Here is a 16,252-nt window from a genome sequence, read left to right as displayed (position 1 = left end):
CTTTCTTTGTTTTTTTTTTACTATATATCGTGTATATATTGTATATTTCTGTACATTTTTTTTTCTTTTCATCAATCGCATTTCATTCTTATTTTGTTTGTTATAGTTGTTTTGTACACTTTTCAGAGTTATTTGCAATTATTATTTATTGATATTATAATGTGCTATATGTTTTTCATTGGACTCCGATACCCAGAGTTTGGGTTGTGAGTAAATAAACTTTCAACTTTCAACCAAAGGCGCTTGATAAACAACAACAAAAACTCCAAAGACCGCGCGTCTCAGCAACTCAGGACCGCGCGCTGTCATTTTTGTTTTGTTTTGTACATGATTACGTTAGCACGCACTTTCCTGTCCATTCAGTTAGGCCTCATTTGGTATTATGCAGTGGCCAGTATGTGGCGATCACTAAATGTAGTCTTACTGCGTGTAAATTGTCTGAAGTAGGGTCGAATTTTTCCCGAGACCGAGTTAGTCTGGAGCCTTCTGGAATTAAAGTCGGTTTTCCTACTATTATTATTTTTTCTCAAAATACTCCAAACCGACTCATCATTCCGGCAAACCGCGTCAGCCAGGTAAGTTTCTTAGTGGACTCTTTCGATATATTGCAAGCAAAAATGAAATGGTCCTAGACGGGTTCTCAAGCACTTACCGAAACTTAGTTTTCACTTTAAGCTTTAAAATGATGTATAACTCCAATCAGACGGACTCTCCTATTGGAAAGAAAGCACAAACTCAGGAAAAGTGTAAACTGAGAAAAGAGGCTCTGAAGTACAGTGTCTATTCAAGCGCTTAATCTGTACCAAACCGTGCTGGCTGTGTGATGAATGGGACAAAAAACAGGAAGTACACCACCAGAGTAACAACAATGAAGAAATTATCAGATCAAACTGAAATAAAACATGCCTCATTAACACATTCTGTCCACAATTAATGCCAACTTTCAAAGCAGTAGCGCTATCCTTTCAAAAGTTATTAGAGTTGAAAGTGAAGAGTATGGACAAGGTTTTTGAGAAATGAAAAAGAGATTCTAAAAACACACCTAATCACACTATTCTACCAAAAATGTTCGAGATAAACTGCTAAAAAAATACATTTTCCTGCCCGTTTTATGATACCAAATTTTAGCGTAATGTAAAAGAAGACCCGCTCTTTCAGAAAATATGAAAAAGTCAAGTTCGGCTAGGTTTGAGACATTTCACTTATTTTCAGTCCTCATGCAAAATCAGTGTGTGCGACTTTATGTTCGTTTTGAGGTGCACAGTCACATATTGCTTTTGAGTACAATATCTGCCTGTGAAATTCCCGTTTTATGGACCTTAAATTTCGTTTTATTTGTCAGCGAAGATTTGCTCGAGCTATTTCTTGGGTATGGTACCATAAAGCGTTGGGGTGAATAAACCTTCAGCCGTTTCCTCTTGTGCTAATATTTATCAACCTTCCGCTCCCCGCCTTGTTACACTTGCCAAGAAACGTGAACACATAATCCTTCAAGATCTGCACTGGCTTCCTATAAGATATCGTATTCAATACAAGATCTTCCTCATTACTTTCAAGGCACTATACGGAACAGCCCCGCACTACATTACAGAACTCATAACCCCATATAAGCCTACTAGATGTCTCCGATCCTCTGCTCGAAACTTGCTTGTTGTACCTACCATTCGAACGAAGTCTTATGGGGACAGGGTTTTTTCTTTTGCTGCACCTACTCTATGGAATTCTCTGCCAGACCCACTTAGAAGTCAGATGCCAATAGACAATTTCAAACAAAAACTCAAAACCTATCTTTACGAAATAGCCTATGATTGTTAAACTTGAAGTCATGTTTCAGTAGTACTGGCAGCTCTGACCTTCAATGTACGTATATTTAAAAATAATGATTGTAAGGTAATATATTGTGCTTGGTAAATTGTAATTTTTGTCGCTACATTTTGTATTATGGTATAATTTGTTTGTTTGTTTGTAAAGCGCATTGAAATTCTTTTCAAGTCTGAAATGCGCTATATAAGAACTTGTTATTATTATTATCAAGGGCAGAAGTGGAAAAGATGCAAGTTGTACATACATGTATTCACTTATTGAATTCTTCATCAACACTATAATAGTTAGGTCAGGGAGGTGAGACACCTCCCTAGTTAAGTTCATATTCTTAGGGTCTTAGGTTCATAATATTTACAAGAACAATGAATGTTCTTAACCAATTCTCAATTTGGGTTTCGTCAGAAACACAGCACCGTTCATGTCCATTTGAAGTTTATTGACCACACACCGCGCATACTATCTATAATCATTCTCATCTTATTGGTATCTTCCTGAACTTCTCCAAGGCCTTCGATGCAATTAATCATGACATTTTACTTCACAAAATATTGTCTTATTATTGCATACGGGGGAAGGCCTTGGAGTGATTCAGGAATTACCTACAAAATCGAAAACAATACATATCTCTGAACGAGAACAACTCGTCTATTATAGGATTCATTGTGGCGTCCCACAGGGTAGCTTGTTAGAGGACCTTTACTTTTTGTTATTTACATGAATGGCTTTTGCAGATCATGTGACATACTCTCATTAACCTTTTGCTGATGACTCAAATATTTTCTTTTCTCGCCAGAGAATAAGGAAGTCCAATCGCCCACAAATGCTTGAGTGAGCACGAACAATGGGTGCGATGACGTAACGTTATTAGCATAACAATGGGATAATTTGCATAGGAGGTCACGCAGAAAGGTCATGGACGTCTCTGGTAACTAAGCAACGGGTAAACAAACAACATAGCGGTTGGTTTTTGGCGGGAAAATGGTAGAATATTCGAAAAATGACGGTTTTTTTAAATAATGGCTGGAATAAATGGCGGTTTTTTATTGTAGAAGAGACAAGAGAGGAAAATGGCGCCTGTTTGAATGATTTCTCGGTTGCCACGGCAAAATAATGCTCGCGTTCTTGACTCGGATATGGAGCAAATCGGGTATAATGGGACTTACCTACGTTTGTCCGTTTCGTCAACCCGTTGTTCATGACGATTATACAGCTATGAGATAAGGGGAAAACCAGCTCTGACACGAGATATCCGTAGACAAGACATGTAGGTATGGGGAAAGGCAGTTTCCACGGTGCAGAATGTATGTGTCCATGGCAATGAGACGCCTTCGTGGTACGATCAGCAAGAAACTGTTTGCAGCATAATTGACTAAGCACAGCTTATATTAGGGCGATGACCTTTACCGGCTCCAGAAGGTCGTTGTTCATGATGATTATGTATACAACTATGTGTTGTAACTCTGGTCGGAGATATCCGGAGACAAGAGATGCAGATTAAAGGACACGAAATCCGTAGACAAGAGATGCGGGTATAAGTTAGAGGTAGTTTCCACGTTGCAGAATGTACGTTTCCATGGCAATGAGACGCCTTCGAGGCACGGTCAGCGTGAAACTGTCTGCACCATCACTGTCTAGTAGAGTGCTACAGTGTATGAAAGCAAGAGTTCCATGTGTAAAAAGGCCAAGGAGAAAGTAATCGATAGTAGACCGCTGCAGTGTATGAAGGCAAGAGCTCCGTGCGTAAAAAGGCCAAGGAGAAAGTAATCGATAATAGACCGCTACAGTGTATGAAGGCAAGAGCTCCGTGCGTAAAAAGGCCAAGGAGAAAGTAATCGATATCGCAAATCGTTTCTATTGTTAGAATCCTCGGACCCAGAGCGCGTGAATAGGGGCGAACAAAGACAGCGTTCGGTCAGGGGTTTCCACAAGGGTCAGTACCGGTGGTGCGTGTAGTAGTCTTGGTGCGCGCAGACTTTTTTATGACCAACAAGGTCTTGGTCACAGCTAAAGTGGTCATTTTTATATAGTGAGTTTTCAAGTTTGAGACATTATAACTCCTGGACCAAAAATGGTACTGACCCCTACTTTACTCCAAATCTTAAAGCGTGTGTCTGTGCAAAGGGATTATAGGGGCGAACAAAGACAGCTTTCGGTAAGGGGTTTCCACAAGGGTCAGTGCCAGTGGTGCATGTGGGTAGTACAGGATGACGATCAATAGGAATTATAATCATCATCCGTAGCAACCGTCATCAAGTGGTATTTGTTGTAACCATAGGTAACGGGCACATAAACATAAAAGTTGTATAAATATCGCCGTCTTGACAACGGCCTCATCATTCGAGCTCCGCAGCCTGACGACGAAGCAACTCTGGAAGAGCAGACATCATCGGGACAAGTTCTGACTTGCAGTGAACGTTGGCACTCAGAAAAGTGTATCGATTTTACACATTATTCGTTGGATTACATCGTTGAACAGGTGAGACGAGAACGTGTTGTCCGTATCAAACGAGATTGACAGTTAAAATAGATAAAGCCAAGTATGTACGCTTAAGGCGTATGCAGATTGTGATTGAGGTAGGGAGTATAATGGTAAGATAACGTGACTTTTTAGGTCAATATTTCTACGTCAAGCGTTTGTATACGTGTACTGTTGTAAGCATGAAAAACATATGGTCTCAAAGACATTCATAATTTACGTTCTCGGCATCTTAGCGCATGATCGTGAGTGCTATTGATTTTTATAATCGTGACAAAAATTGTAAGCAGATTTTTCTCCGTTTGCCTTGTCGTGTCTAGTATGTCCGGAAACATGACTCCTGAATGGACTAGCCAAGACGAGCGCGAACATCAGGCCCTCTACACTACATATATGGCGAGCGCTAGACGGAGGTGGCATGCGCAAAGGAGGAGGGAACAGAGGCAGCAAGTGGTGGAGCAGCGCAGGAGACTCCTCAACTGGGACGAGCTGGAGAGTGAAGACTCCGATCCCGATATTCCCCAAGCTGGCCAAGGTGATAACGTGGTGGTAAGTGTCTGCTCACAATACATATTTATTCGCTTCATATAGGATAGTGCGTTGTGACAGCCTCACTGTTGTCCTATTTTTTTTTCTTTTATCATTGTATTGACATAGATGACACCGTGGGAACAATCTCAGACTCTGGACAGCCAGGATATATACGGCACGCAAGAGTCCTTCCCACCATCCTCTCATTCACCGACAGACAACTCGCTCAACGCTCCCTCTCAACTTGACTCTATCGTGGACACGCAAAGGGATTTATTTTCCGAGCCGATGGAGTCAACCAGTGCCGAGAATCCCGACCAACCTTCCGACAGCCAGATATCGGATCGGGATGTCTCGCAGAGGGATGTCAATGCGCCAGAAAATCTTTCGGTAAGTGTGGGCATCAGATATACGTATTTAGATTACCTAATGACATCTGTATGTATGTATGTGTATGTATGTATTATATGGCGAGATATATCTTCATGTCGGTTATTCATTTTTTTTTCAGGAACGGATTAGAGAGTTCTACTCCATTCAGCAGAGGGAAGAAAGGGAGGCGCCGCGTTTCAGAGGGCGCATCGTGGATTACAGATTGAGGATACGCCCTTTAGAGACCCTTTTGGCACGCTACGCTGTACACGATGTGGTAAGTGCATTGTTTGAAAGCATCATAACGCGTGTAACGGCAAACTTTGATAATGGCGATGAGGTAGGCTTTGTCATATCCTCTCCCAATTTGAAGCAGGATGCGGGTATACCTCTGACGAGAAAAGATCAGCTGGTGGTGGAACGAATCCTGTCCATCATTGAGCAAATTATACAGTCCAACGGAGATTTTCGGCTTTTGGGGGGATTTAATCTAAAGATTGTCCACATTCAGATGCCGGAGGGAGGCAAATCTAGCGAAAACACGATCCCTTTGGACCGCTTCATCGCAAAGAAAAAGAGATTCATTCAAATTTCGAACAAAGATAATCTCTGTTGCGGGAGGGCTTTAGCCGTGGCTATGGCCCATGCCAATAAAAGTGAGGACCCGCAAACATTTCGCCATATTACGGAACCAGCTCGATTTAAAACACAAACTCTAAAAGCCACGGAATTGTACGAAGCGGCTGGAGTGGACAAAACCAAAAAATGCGGTTTACCGGAAATAGAACAATTCCAGATGTATCTCCATGACAAAGGCTACCAAATCGCCGTAGCGATCCATCTGTCAACTGTTGCACAGGTGCAAGAAGTGCAACGTTTTAATCGACAGAAGGAGAGAAAAATCAGAAAAACACGATTGTAGGATGGGATATTGCGAGCGATGCAAAACACGGGTGATCAAAGAAGGGCATCAGTGTTTTATGAGAACTCTTCCCGATCCCAACCTGAACCAAAAGAATAAGTCTTTTTTTTATTTCGAATGCAGACAGGATGACAAAGTGGCGCAAAATGACCACGGGCCTGTCTTTAAACACATTCCAAATTTGTGCATTGCACTGAAAGTGTGTCAAGACTGTTTTGCGGATAAGGGGGGCAACGTTTGCACTACCTGTGGCATTAGGGAACACATTTTCAAAGGGGACGACACGCTGGACAAATTTTGCGAATGGTTATTTGGCACGGAGGAGGATCACGAGGGAGTAACTGCCATCGCTCACAACGCCCGCTCATACGATACCCAGTTTCTTCAGGAATACTGTCACAGACAAGGCATTGTACCCGAAGTCATCATGAATGGTGCTAAGATTCTCAGCCTTAAAGTCAATGATGTAAAAGTCATTGATTCTCTGAGCTTTCTCGCCATGCCTCTTTCTTCTTTTCCCTCTACCTTTGGTCTCAAAGAGTTAAAGAAAGGGTTTTTCCCTCATTTTTTCAACAAGACCGAGAACCAAGACTACAAGGGAGCACTTCCGGACAAATCTTATTACGATCCAGATGGGATGTCTGAAAATAAGCGGTTAGAATTCGAAGCCTGGTACTCAGTGCACAGGAACGATCATTTTGATTTTGAAGACGAAATTCTGGCATACTGTCGTTCCGACGTCCAAATTCTCATGGAGGGCTGTATGGCTTTTCGTACGCTTTTCATGAAAGTAACGGGCAATATCGACCCCTTCAAAAACATTACCATTGCTTCGGCTTGTAACACCGTGTTTAGGACCAAATTTCTGAAACCAAATTCCATAGGTCTCATACCTACTCACGGGTATAGATGGAAGGATCGGCATTCTCTTCTGGCGTTGAAATGGTTGGAGTGGATTAGCCACCAAAACGACGTACGCATTAATCATGCTAGGAACGGGGGAGAGCATCGCATTGGCAGGTTTCGCGTCGATGGTTACGACAGAACAACGAACACCATTTACGAATTTTTGGGGGATCTGTGGCACGGTTGTCCACGCTGCTACCCTCGACGGGATGTCGTTCTGCCGGGATCCGATGAAACGGTCCAAGATGTATATGACCGCACCATGTACCGGCTGAACGTCATACGAAAGCAAGGGTACACGGTGGTAACCATGTGGGAGTGCCAATTCAGGAAAATGATGAAGGAAGATTTGGCGGTGGCAAATTTTGTTGACGCTCTCCAGTTCCAGGAACCCCTCCAACCGCGCGAAGCATTTTATGGGGGGAGAACAAATGCGCTAAAATTGTACCATAGGGTACAGAATGATGAACGCATAAAGTATGTCGATGTTTGTAGTCTATACCCTTGGGTTTGCAAGTATGCCGAATTTCCGCTAGGACATCCCACCGTGATCACGGACAACTTTGACGATATTGGCAATTACTTCGGACTTGTAAAATGTATGGTGTGTCCTCCACGCCAACTCTTTCATCCTGTCCTCCCCTACAGAAGTGAGGAGGGCAAACTTCTCTTTCCTCTCTGTCGAACGTGCGCCAATGACAAACAAACAACACCCTGTGACCATTCCGATGAAGAAAGGGCCCTGCTCTCTACCTGGGTTAGTGAGGAACTAAAAAAAGCCGTCGAACTTGGCTACAAAATCGTAGACATCTACGAAGTCTGGCACTACCCTCGCAAAACAAAATACAACCCCGAAACAAAAAAGGGAGGGCTGTTCAGCGAATACATCGACCTCTTTCTAAAGGTCAAACAAGAGTCGAGCGGATGGCCCTCAGAATGTCTTTCGGAAACTGATCTGTTAAATGCCGACATTTTAGAGGCAAGGAAAAATTACATCGATTCCTACGAAAAGAAAGAGGGGGTATTGCTAGACGAAAGCAAAATTGAAAAGAACGGTGGGTTGCGCGCCGTCTCCAAAATCTGCCTCAACTCTTTCTGGGGCAAACTGGGGCAGCGAAACAACTTGACAAAAACCGAATACTGCGAAAGTCCGGAGAGATTTTTCTCCATCCTCACTAACCCGACTGTAGAGGTCAAGACCGTTGACTTTCCGCACGAAAACCTCGCGCAAATACAATATGTCCCCGAGGACGACTTTTTAGAAGTGCTCCCAAATACAAACGTCGTGCTGGCAGCATTCACTACTTGCCACGCACGACTCAAATTGTACACTTATTTGGAAAAGCTGCAGAAGAACGTTCTGTACACTGACACGGACTCCATCATCTACCTCAAAAACGACGATGTAGATGATGTTCCCACGGGAAATTTCCTGGGTGACATGACGGACGAGCTGGAGAAAGATTTTGGGGTTGGAAGTTATATTACCGAACTCATTGCTTTAGGCCCCAAAAACTACACCTACAAAGTTTTTTCCAGCAAAGAGAAAGCCGAAGTTGTGGGGGCTTGTAAGGTGCGAGGAATCACCTTGAATCATCGCAATGCGCAACTTGTCAACTTTGACAGTTTTAAAGAGATGATTCGGGGTGAGCGCGGCCTCACTACAGTCACCAACCCCCACAGAATCGCGCGCACGAAGGACGCGGGTGTCGTGACGCGAACGGAGAGCAAAATCCATCGCGTTGTCTACGACAAACGGGTCAGAATAGACGACTACAATACTGTTCCTTACGGATACTGAATCCGAAAGCTTAATCTTCAACTATCCCTCTTTACCCTCTTGCCTCTATTCTTCTTAAGCGCCATTCACGATGGTTTTTGAACTATTATTTATAGCAATATTTTCACGGCATGAATTGCGATTTGTTATTTTATCGATGCGCACATTTTGAATGAGGCGTACCCCGTGCAACGCTGTGTAATGTTTTTATCGCTGTTATCTCTTTGCCTTTTTGCTGGCTCTATGCCGATTTCGTTCTTGCCATATCTTCTTGTCCCTTGCCAACCTGTCAATAGTCTTGCCATTTCACTAGGCAATTTGCGGGTCCCTTGTGTTGCCGTTCCATCAACTCCACTGACAATTCGCGTTATGATGCCGACATTCAATGCACTTATCCAGCCGTTACAACATTGTTAGAATAATTGCATGTATGTAAAACACCTTTCTGTAATATGTGAATTATAAATTGTACAGAAATGTGCCACGTTCAATGAGATATCTAATAAAAGAAATTTGAATCGTATGCTTTTTCTCGTCGTTCGTTCATTCTTTTTGAACTCGAAGCCTCCAGAACGTATATGCCTGTGTCGGTCTGTCGGTGCGAAGGTGCGTACATCGCTCTGTGTGTGTGTATTTAAGTGTGTAAACGTGTGTGGGTGTGTCATGATTGCGTGTGTGTGCCTGCGTGTGTGCTACCAACTGAAAGAAAAGTATACAGGCATGACTTGTTAATGCGTGCGCGCGTTTGCGTGTGTGCCTACGTGTGTGCTACCAACTGAAAGAAAAGTATACAGTGACTTGTTAATGCGTGCGCGCGTGTGTGTGTCTGTGTGTGTGTGTGTGCGTGTGAGCTACCAACTAAAAGAACATTATACATACATGTATCGTTAATGCGTGCGTGCGTGTGTGTGTGTGTGTGCGTGCGTGCGTAATGTATGTCGGGAGAAGGGTGAGGGGGTGTTTCACGGGATAGCTACGAGGTCATATAAGAGACTGTTAAAACTAAAAGCCATTCAGTCGACGTGATGGACACGAGGTTAAAACATCCATTCACGGCTGTTATTGCTGGACCAACGGGGTGTGGAAAGACGCAGTTTGTTACTAAACTCATCAAACATCATGAACAACTGGTGGACAAACCTTTTCAGACGATTGTGTGGTGTTATGGCGAATACCAAATGGGGTATGGCGATATGGCGAGGGATATGCCATATGTACAGCTGCACGAAGGCATTCCTAACGATATGGAAAACTTATTCGATCGTCGGAACTCCAATCTAATCATTCTCGACGATCTCATGTCTCAAGCCAACAAGGACGAAAGGGTTTCTCATCTCTTTACCAAAGGGAGTCATCACAGAAACCTGTCGGTCATTCTGATCAGTCAAAATTTGTTTCACCAGGGCAAAGAGAGTCGGACCATCAGTCTCAACGCGCACTACATGATCTTGTTCAAGAATCCCAGAGATGGTTCGCAAATAACTCATCTCGCCAAACAGATCTATCCACAAAATGGGAAATTTCTTCAAGAAGCATACAAGGATGCCACTTCTAAACCCTACGGCTATCTTGTCATCGACCTAAAGCCAGACACGGACGAACGTCTGCGGCTGAGGAGTAATATATTCCCGGGGGAACAGAACATCGCCTACGTCATGAAGTGACTCGTTTCGAGTTGACTGGATCGATATAAAACATTGTATCATAGCTTCCACGTATCAGTTTAGCAATAAATATCGTCGGAGTAGCATCGACAGCGTCATTCGTCATGTCCCAGCGACTAGAGGCAAACGCTCCCTATCTCCACGTCCTGGCAAAGGGAAGTCGCACACAGAGGAACGGCGTTCTGAAGGGTGCAAATAAGGACCTCGTGGAATGTCTTTGCGAATGCGCGCTGAACATTTTGCACGGTAACGTCCCGCTAACCTCTCAGCAGAAGCGGAACTTGCGGTGTCACAAAAACACTCTTCGAACTCTCGGAAGCAGAACCGTTTCGCTGACAGAGAAGAAAAAGAAACTAGTCAATCAGAAAGGAGGTTTTATCAGCGCGCTAGCTGTACCCGTGCTCAGCATTTTGGGCGAGCTCGTCATAGGGGGCATCAAGAAGGGTATAGCTCGTCGTAGACAGAGAAGGACCAAGAAATAATTCGCAAACATGCAGCATGCTCGGAAAATGGTGCTTGTTCCTCATGACGTGGCCCAACAGCTTCACGCATCCCATCAACACAGCCTGGCACCCACCTATCAAGGTCTGGATGGACTGGACGAACAAATGCAAGGCATTTTGCGCCGACGTGATATTCCGGTTGATGAGAGAGTAAAGTTGTATCAGCAAGCTTTGTTGAGTTATGTGAACATGCATCAAAAGCTGAACCAACCCATGGCCGTTAAAGTGGAAACCACGCCCTACCCATCAGCCACGGAAACTACGGGATTAGCCGCAGGTGGAACGGATGCAGCCGGAGCACAATCCAGCGCTACATCCTGGGTCCAGAAGGTGGCTGAGAGCGTGCCGAAAACGTTCAAAAAGAAGGCGGAACAGCTGGTCACATTGGTAGAAGAGGCACCGTCGCGGGTTCTCCGATTCAACGAGGCTGGAGAATTGATCGTTGGTGGTCAGAGAATCGAAGGCACGCACATCATCGATCTGATTAATGATATGTTGCGCAAGAGAAAATCGTTCAACCCCCACGGCTGGCAGAAGTTTGCTCACGCTCTGGCCACTCTGCGGCCACCGCAGGAACTGATTGGGAACGAAGATCGATGGCGTTTCATGCAGAGAGAAGGCAGGGAACATTCGATAGCATCGCGTGGTAGGATCAGTTTGGACGAATCCCGTGACATGTACGCAAGGGCATCTCATTTACCATCGTCGGAAAAGAAACGCAGAGCCAAGCCCGAAACCTCACCAGTCTGGTTTCCCTATTAATGGAAGCGTCCCCCTTAATACGATGTCATTCCGTAACAAAGACTTCACGGACAAACATGGGGTGTTGGACTCCATCCATCGGATTGGAACTGAAACGCGTGAGATGCGCTCTGGCCTGTTGCAAGGGAAATATCAACATACGCGTCAACGACACACCAGATGGAAGAGTTGCTGGAGAGGATATACTACGATCCGCATCATCCCGCAGGCTTTGGTGGTGTGGAGGGTGTCTACCGCGCTGCCAAAAGCGAAAGAAACGACGTGAGGAGGGACCGAGTCAGGGATTGGTTGAGTCAGCAGCCAACATACACACTACACAAAGGCCTGAGGCGAAGATTCAGACGGAATAGAGTTGTGGTCTACGGCATTGACCATCAATGGCAGGTGGATTTGGTAGATCTTCAGAGCCTGGCCAATTGGAACAAAGGTTTCAAACACCTGTTGACCTGCATAGACATATTTTCAAAGTATGCGTGGGTCATACCCTTGAAGGACAAGAAAGGTCAAACCTTGGTGAAGGCCTTTCAAAGAATACTAGCCGAAGGGCGGAAGCCTCACAAGCTGCAGTCGGATAAGGGTACAGAATTCACCAATAGAGCCTTCCAGCAGTTGCTTAAAGACAGCGAAATCACTTTCTTTACCACTCATAACGAGACAAAGGCCAGCGTGGTGGAAAGATTCAACAGGACTCTGAAGGAAAGGATGTGGAAATACTTTACCAGCAAGAACACCCGCAAATACATCGATGTTATCGATCGCTTGGTCTCCGCTTATAATCGGAGGACGCATTCGAGCATAGGGAGAGCACCCGTGGAAGTCGGTGATACCAACGAAAAAGATGTGTGGTTGACGCTGTACGGAGACCTGTACAATCGGAGGAGACGGAAGCGGAAAAATCATCCTTTCAAGCAGGGTGATCGAGTAAGGATCGCCATGACAACCCAACCATTCAGAAAAGGCTACTTACCAAAATGGACCGAAGAAATTTTCAAAGTCATCGGCATTGTGGATCGTTCCCCTCCCGTGTACAGATTGGAAGACTATGGGGGAGAACGCGTGGATGGCACCTTTTACGCCCAAGAGCTTCAAAAGGTCACCCCACCCCGCGATGATGTGTACAAGATCGAACGCATCATCGGCAGACGGAAAAGAAGAGGTATCACGGAATACCTGGTGAAGTGGCAGGGATATCCCGACAAATTCAACAGTTACGTCACTGACATCGTGAAACTGTAATAAAACAAAAGCCTCCGTCAACTTTGGCTCACAAGGACAAGAGTCACCATGGCTTCATCATCTGCCTCGTCCTTTTACGTGACGTTGCCTAGCAATAGTTCGTTGCGAGAATATCCCGAAAACACCCTCTCTGCATTCAAGGTCAAACTTCCCAGTACCGTGATATTAGAGGGAGAATGGGAAGCCGGACTGGTGGAGATACATTATCCGCATCGCTGGTACAATTACGTCCGTTCGGACCCACACTCCCGCATTATGTACAGCACGAATGATGGCGAAACCTGGATTGATTACCCCCTGGAAGATGGCTATTACGAGAATGCGAAACATTTCATGCTCACGCTAGTACCGGAGAGGTTTCGTGGACGAATTGAGTTGGGCTACAACAGCGTTTCTCAGAAGGTTTACGTCACGATGTTAGACGCTGGAGTCGCCGTCAAGTTCTCGGGTACATTAGCAGCTATGCTAGGATTCGAAGATGACCAGGGAATACATCATTCCTGTAAGGCCAGTTACCCCGTAGATTTGGATCTCATCCACAATCTCTACGTATACAGCGATATCGTGGAACATCAGATTGTGGGGGATGCCCGGGCCCCGTTGCTACGCACCGTTGCGGTTCGAGACAGACACGGGAAAGACATCAATATCATGTACGAACGCCCCCACTACGTACCGGTTGCCAGGAAGCTATTCCAGACGATCGAAATCGATATAAGGGACTCCACCGGAAGAAAAATTCCATTTCAACGTGGAAAGGTCGTCGTGAAACTACACTTTCGGAAGAAGTCTCCATCTTTCTTGAATTGAGAGAAAACGGACGTCAAAATAGTGCCATCAAGATGGTGGGTATCGTATCTCCGAGCATGTACGCAGATTACTACACGCATCAAGTCGGTCACGGATTACCGGTGTATTCGGGCGGTATAATACAGCAAGGCTATGGCATCGGAGGTTTACTGGCCAGAGGTCTGCGTGCTGCTCTACCCCTGCTTAAACCTCTATTCAAGAGAGGTGGGAAAGCTATCGTGAAAAAAGCTCTGTCCAGCGGAGGAAAGAAATTGGCCAGAGAAGCTCTGGGTGCTGGCGTGGAGTTCGCGGCGGATGCAGTGACCAAACGGCTTGCATCTCGAATGCCCAGGAAAAGGAAAGCCAGACGCAGAGCGGGCAAGAAGCGCCAGCCTACCACGAGTCATCGTAATAAAAGGAGACAACGTCATCCCGGAACCATCAGTCGAGCCAGAACCCACGTTCAGACAAGATCTCCCGACATCTTTGACGAGTAAGGACGTATAGATACAGCAACCATGGCATTCGTACATCAGGATTCGTGCGAATGTGTCAAGTCCGAGTTGGATTTGTTCACCATCCCTCCCACACAAACCAGCATAGAGCAGGGCCAATGGGTGGAATATCACCCCGTGGCTCAGTTTTCGGACGGAGGACCCATCGAATTCCACGTAGCGGGATCTGGAAGCGAATATCTGGACCTGTCGCAGAGTCAACTCTACGTGAAGGCCAAGGTGACAAAGCCCAATGGCGACAATCTGGTCGATACCGATCAGGTAGGACCGGTCAATTTGTTCTTGCATTCGCTCTTCTCTCAAGTGGATGTGAGTCTTAATGACCGCGTCATCACGCCATCTACCCCGACCTATCCCTATCGCGCCATGATTGAGTCTCTGCTACAGTACGGACCAGAAGCCAAACAGACCCAGCTGACCACCGCACTCTTCTACAAAGACACTTCTGGGCAAATGGATCAAAACGATCCCCTGGCAACTGACTCAATCAACCTTGGCCTGAAAAAGCGACACGCCTTCATCAAGAAGTCAAAAAGCGTGGAACTGATCGGTCCTCTACACAACGATCTCTTCTTTCAACCCAAACACCTCCTGAATGGGGTTGATATGCGCGTCAAACTCATCAGGACCAAACCCGATTTCTGCCTGATGTCCGCCACGGAAAATGCGGCCTACAAAATCGTCATCCAGGACTGCTCCCTCTTTGTCAGAAAGGTCAGGGTAGCTCCATCCGTCATGCTGGGACACGCCAAGGCTCTGGAGAAAGGCACGGCAAAGTACCCCGTGCGTCGTGTGACGTGTAAAGTGCTTTCCGTGCCAAGAGGCGAAATGACTCTGCAGCAGGACCACCTCTTTCTGGGACAGATACCGCAACGCATCATCATAGGCTGCGTCAACAACAAGGCATTCAACGGCAGCTACAGCCACAATCCCTTCAACTTCAAACACTTTGGAGTGAACTACCTGTCCTTGTACGTGGACGGTGTGCAAGTGCCGTCCAAACCCATCACCCCTTCCTACGGAGACACACCGGGGCTAAACTCTATCAGAGCCTACCAGACGCTGTTCTCCGGAACTGATAAAATGTTCAAGGACACAGGCAACCACATCAGTCGGGAGGACTACGACAGAGGTTACGCACTCTACGCATTCGACCTCTCTCCCGATCTGTCATCCGGCCAACACTTCAGCCTGAAGAGGCAGGGGAACCTGAGGCTGGAAATGCACTTTGACAACCAACTGACCGAGGGCATGAACATCGTAGTTTATGCCGAGTTTGACAACATTCTGGAAATTGATCGAGCCAGGAACGTCCTCTTTGACTACACGGTGTAAACGAGGATGGACAGCGTGGAAATTCGCCGAGTATTACGTCATGACAGGGGGACCCGAAGGATATTTGAAGGGGTCTACCCGGCCGATCTCTTACCCACTGATCCCGTACCAAGACCATCGGCTTACGTGGTAAATTTGGACCCTGCCTCGCTACCTGGAAGCCATTGGGTGGCTGTCTACTTCGACGGGAGGGGAAATGGAGAATATTTCGATTCCTACGGCAACAACGTGCAGACGGAGAACATCGAGACATTTTTGAGGAGGAATACCATTGGCGCGGAAACCTATAACCGTCACCGTATCCAGGGAGAATTGTCAACAGTGTGCGGACAATACGTCATTTATTACCTCATCCATCGCTCTCGAGGAAGCACTCTCGGAAACATAGTTTCTCATTTCAGTTCGGACACCCATCACAACGACCATTACGTCAGAGACTTTATCGACCATTACTATCGAGTGAACAAGTCGGTTCATGATCCCAACATAGTGTTAAATCATTGCTGTGTTTGCTGTGATTGGAAAATAATAAAAAAAGAGTGATATGTACATAGAACGAACCTCGTGTTGTTGTCTTTTCATTTCACGCGTCTTGTTTATACGTAGATTAAGAGTAAGTGGTATCTCAGATGTATAT

The 16,252-nt window shown here is 45.6% G+C and overlaps 3 protein-coding genes across 3 annotated transcripts in view; all 3 read left to right on the top strand.

The window, feature by feature from the left end:
* The first annotated feature begins 556 nt into the window (after positions 1-556).
* The window catches only part of LOC139725096 (dolichyl-diphosphooligosaccharide--protein glycosyltransferase subunit 2-like), a 53,183-nt gene continuing 37,487 nt past the window's right edge, over positions 557-16,252 (top strand). Inside the window, exon 1 of the mRNA XM_071636184.1 lies at positions 557-575. The gene's annotated coding sequence lies outside the window, so the exon portion shown is untranslated. The remainder of the gene's footprint in view (positions 576-16,252) is intronic.
* Positions 4,634-8,832, top strand: LOC139725119 (uncharacterized). The gene is made up of 4 exons (XM_071636206.1): positions 4,634-4,849; positions 4,958-5,221; positions 5,343-5,480; positions 6,253-8,832. The coding sequence occupies exons 1-4, from the start codon at positions 4,634-4,636 to the stop codon at positions 8,830-8,832; spliced, it is 3,198 nt and encodes a 1,065-aa protein (XP_071492307.1).
* LOC139725118 (uncharacterized protein F54H12.2-like) lies at positions 14,284-15,615 on the top strand. Its single transcript, XM_071636204.1, has one exon. It carries the CDS (start codon positions 14,284-14,286, stop codon positions 15,613-15,615), a length of 1,332 nt encoding a protein of 443 aa, XP_071492305.1.

Source organism: Diadema antillarum, unplaced genomic scaffold, assembly GCF_040938485.1.
Source record: "Diadema antillarum isolate AM-2024a unplaced genomic scaffold, OU_Dant_1.0 seq00000015_RagTag, whole genome shotgun sequence".
NCBI lineage: Eukaryota > Metazoa > Echinodermata > Echinoidea > Diadematoida > Diadematidae > Diadema > Diadema antillarum.
The sequence above is the reverse complement of the archived record's forward strand: the minus strand, read 5'-3'. Positions and strand labels throughout refer to the sequence as shown.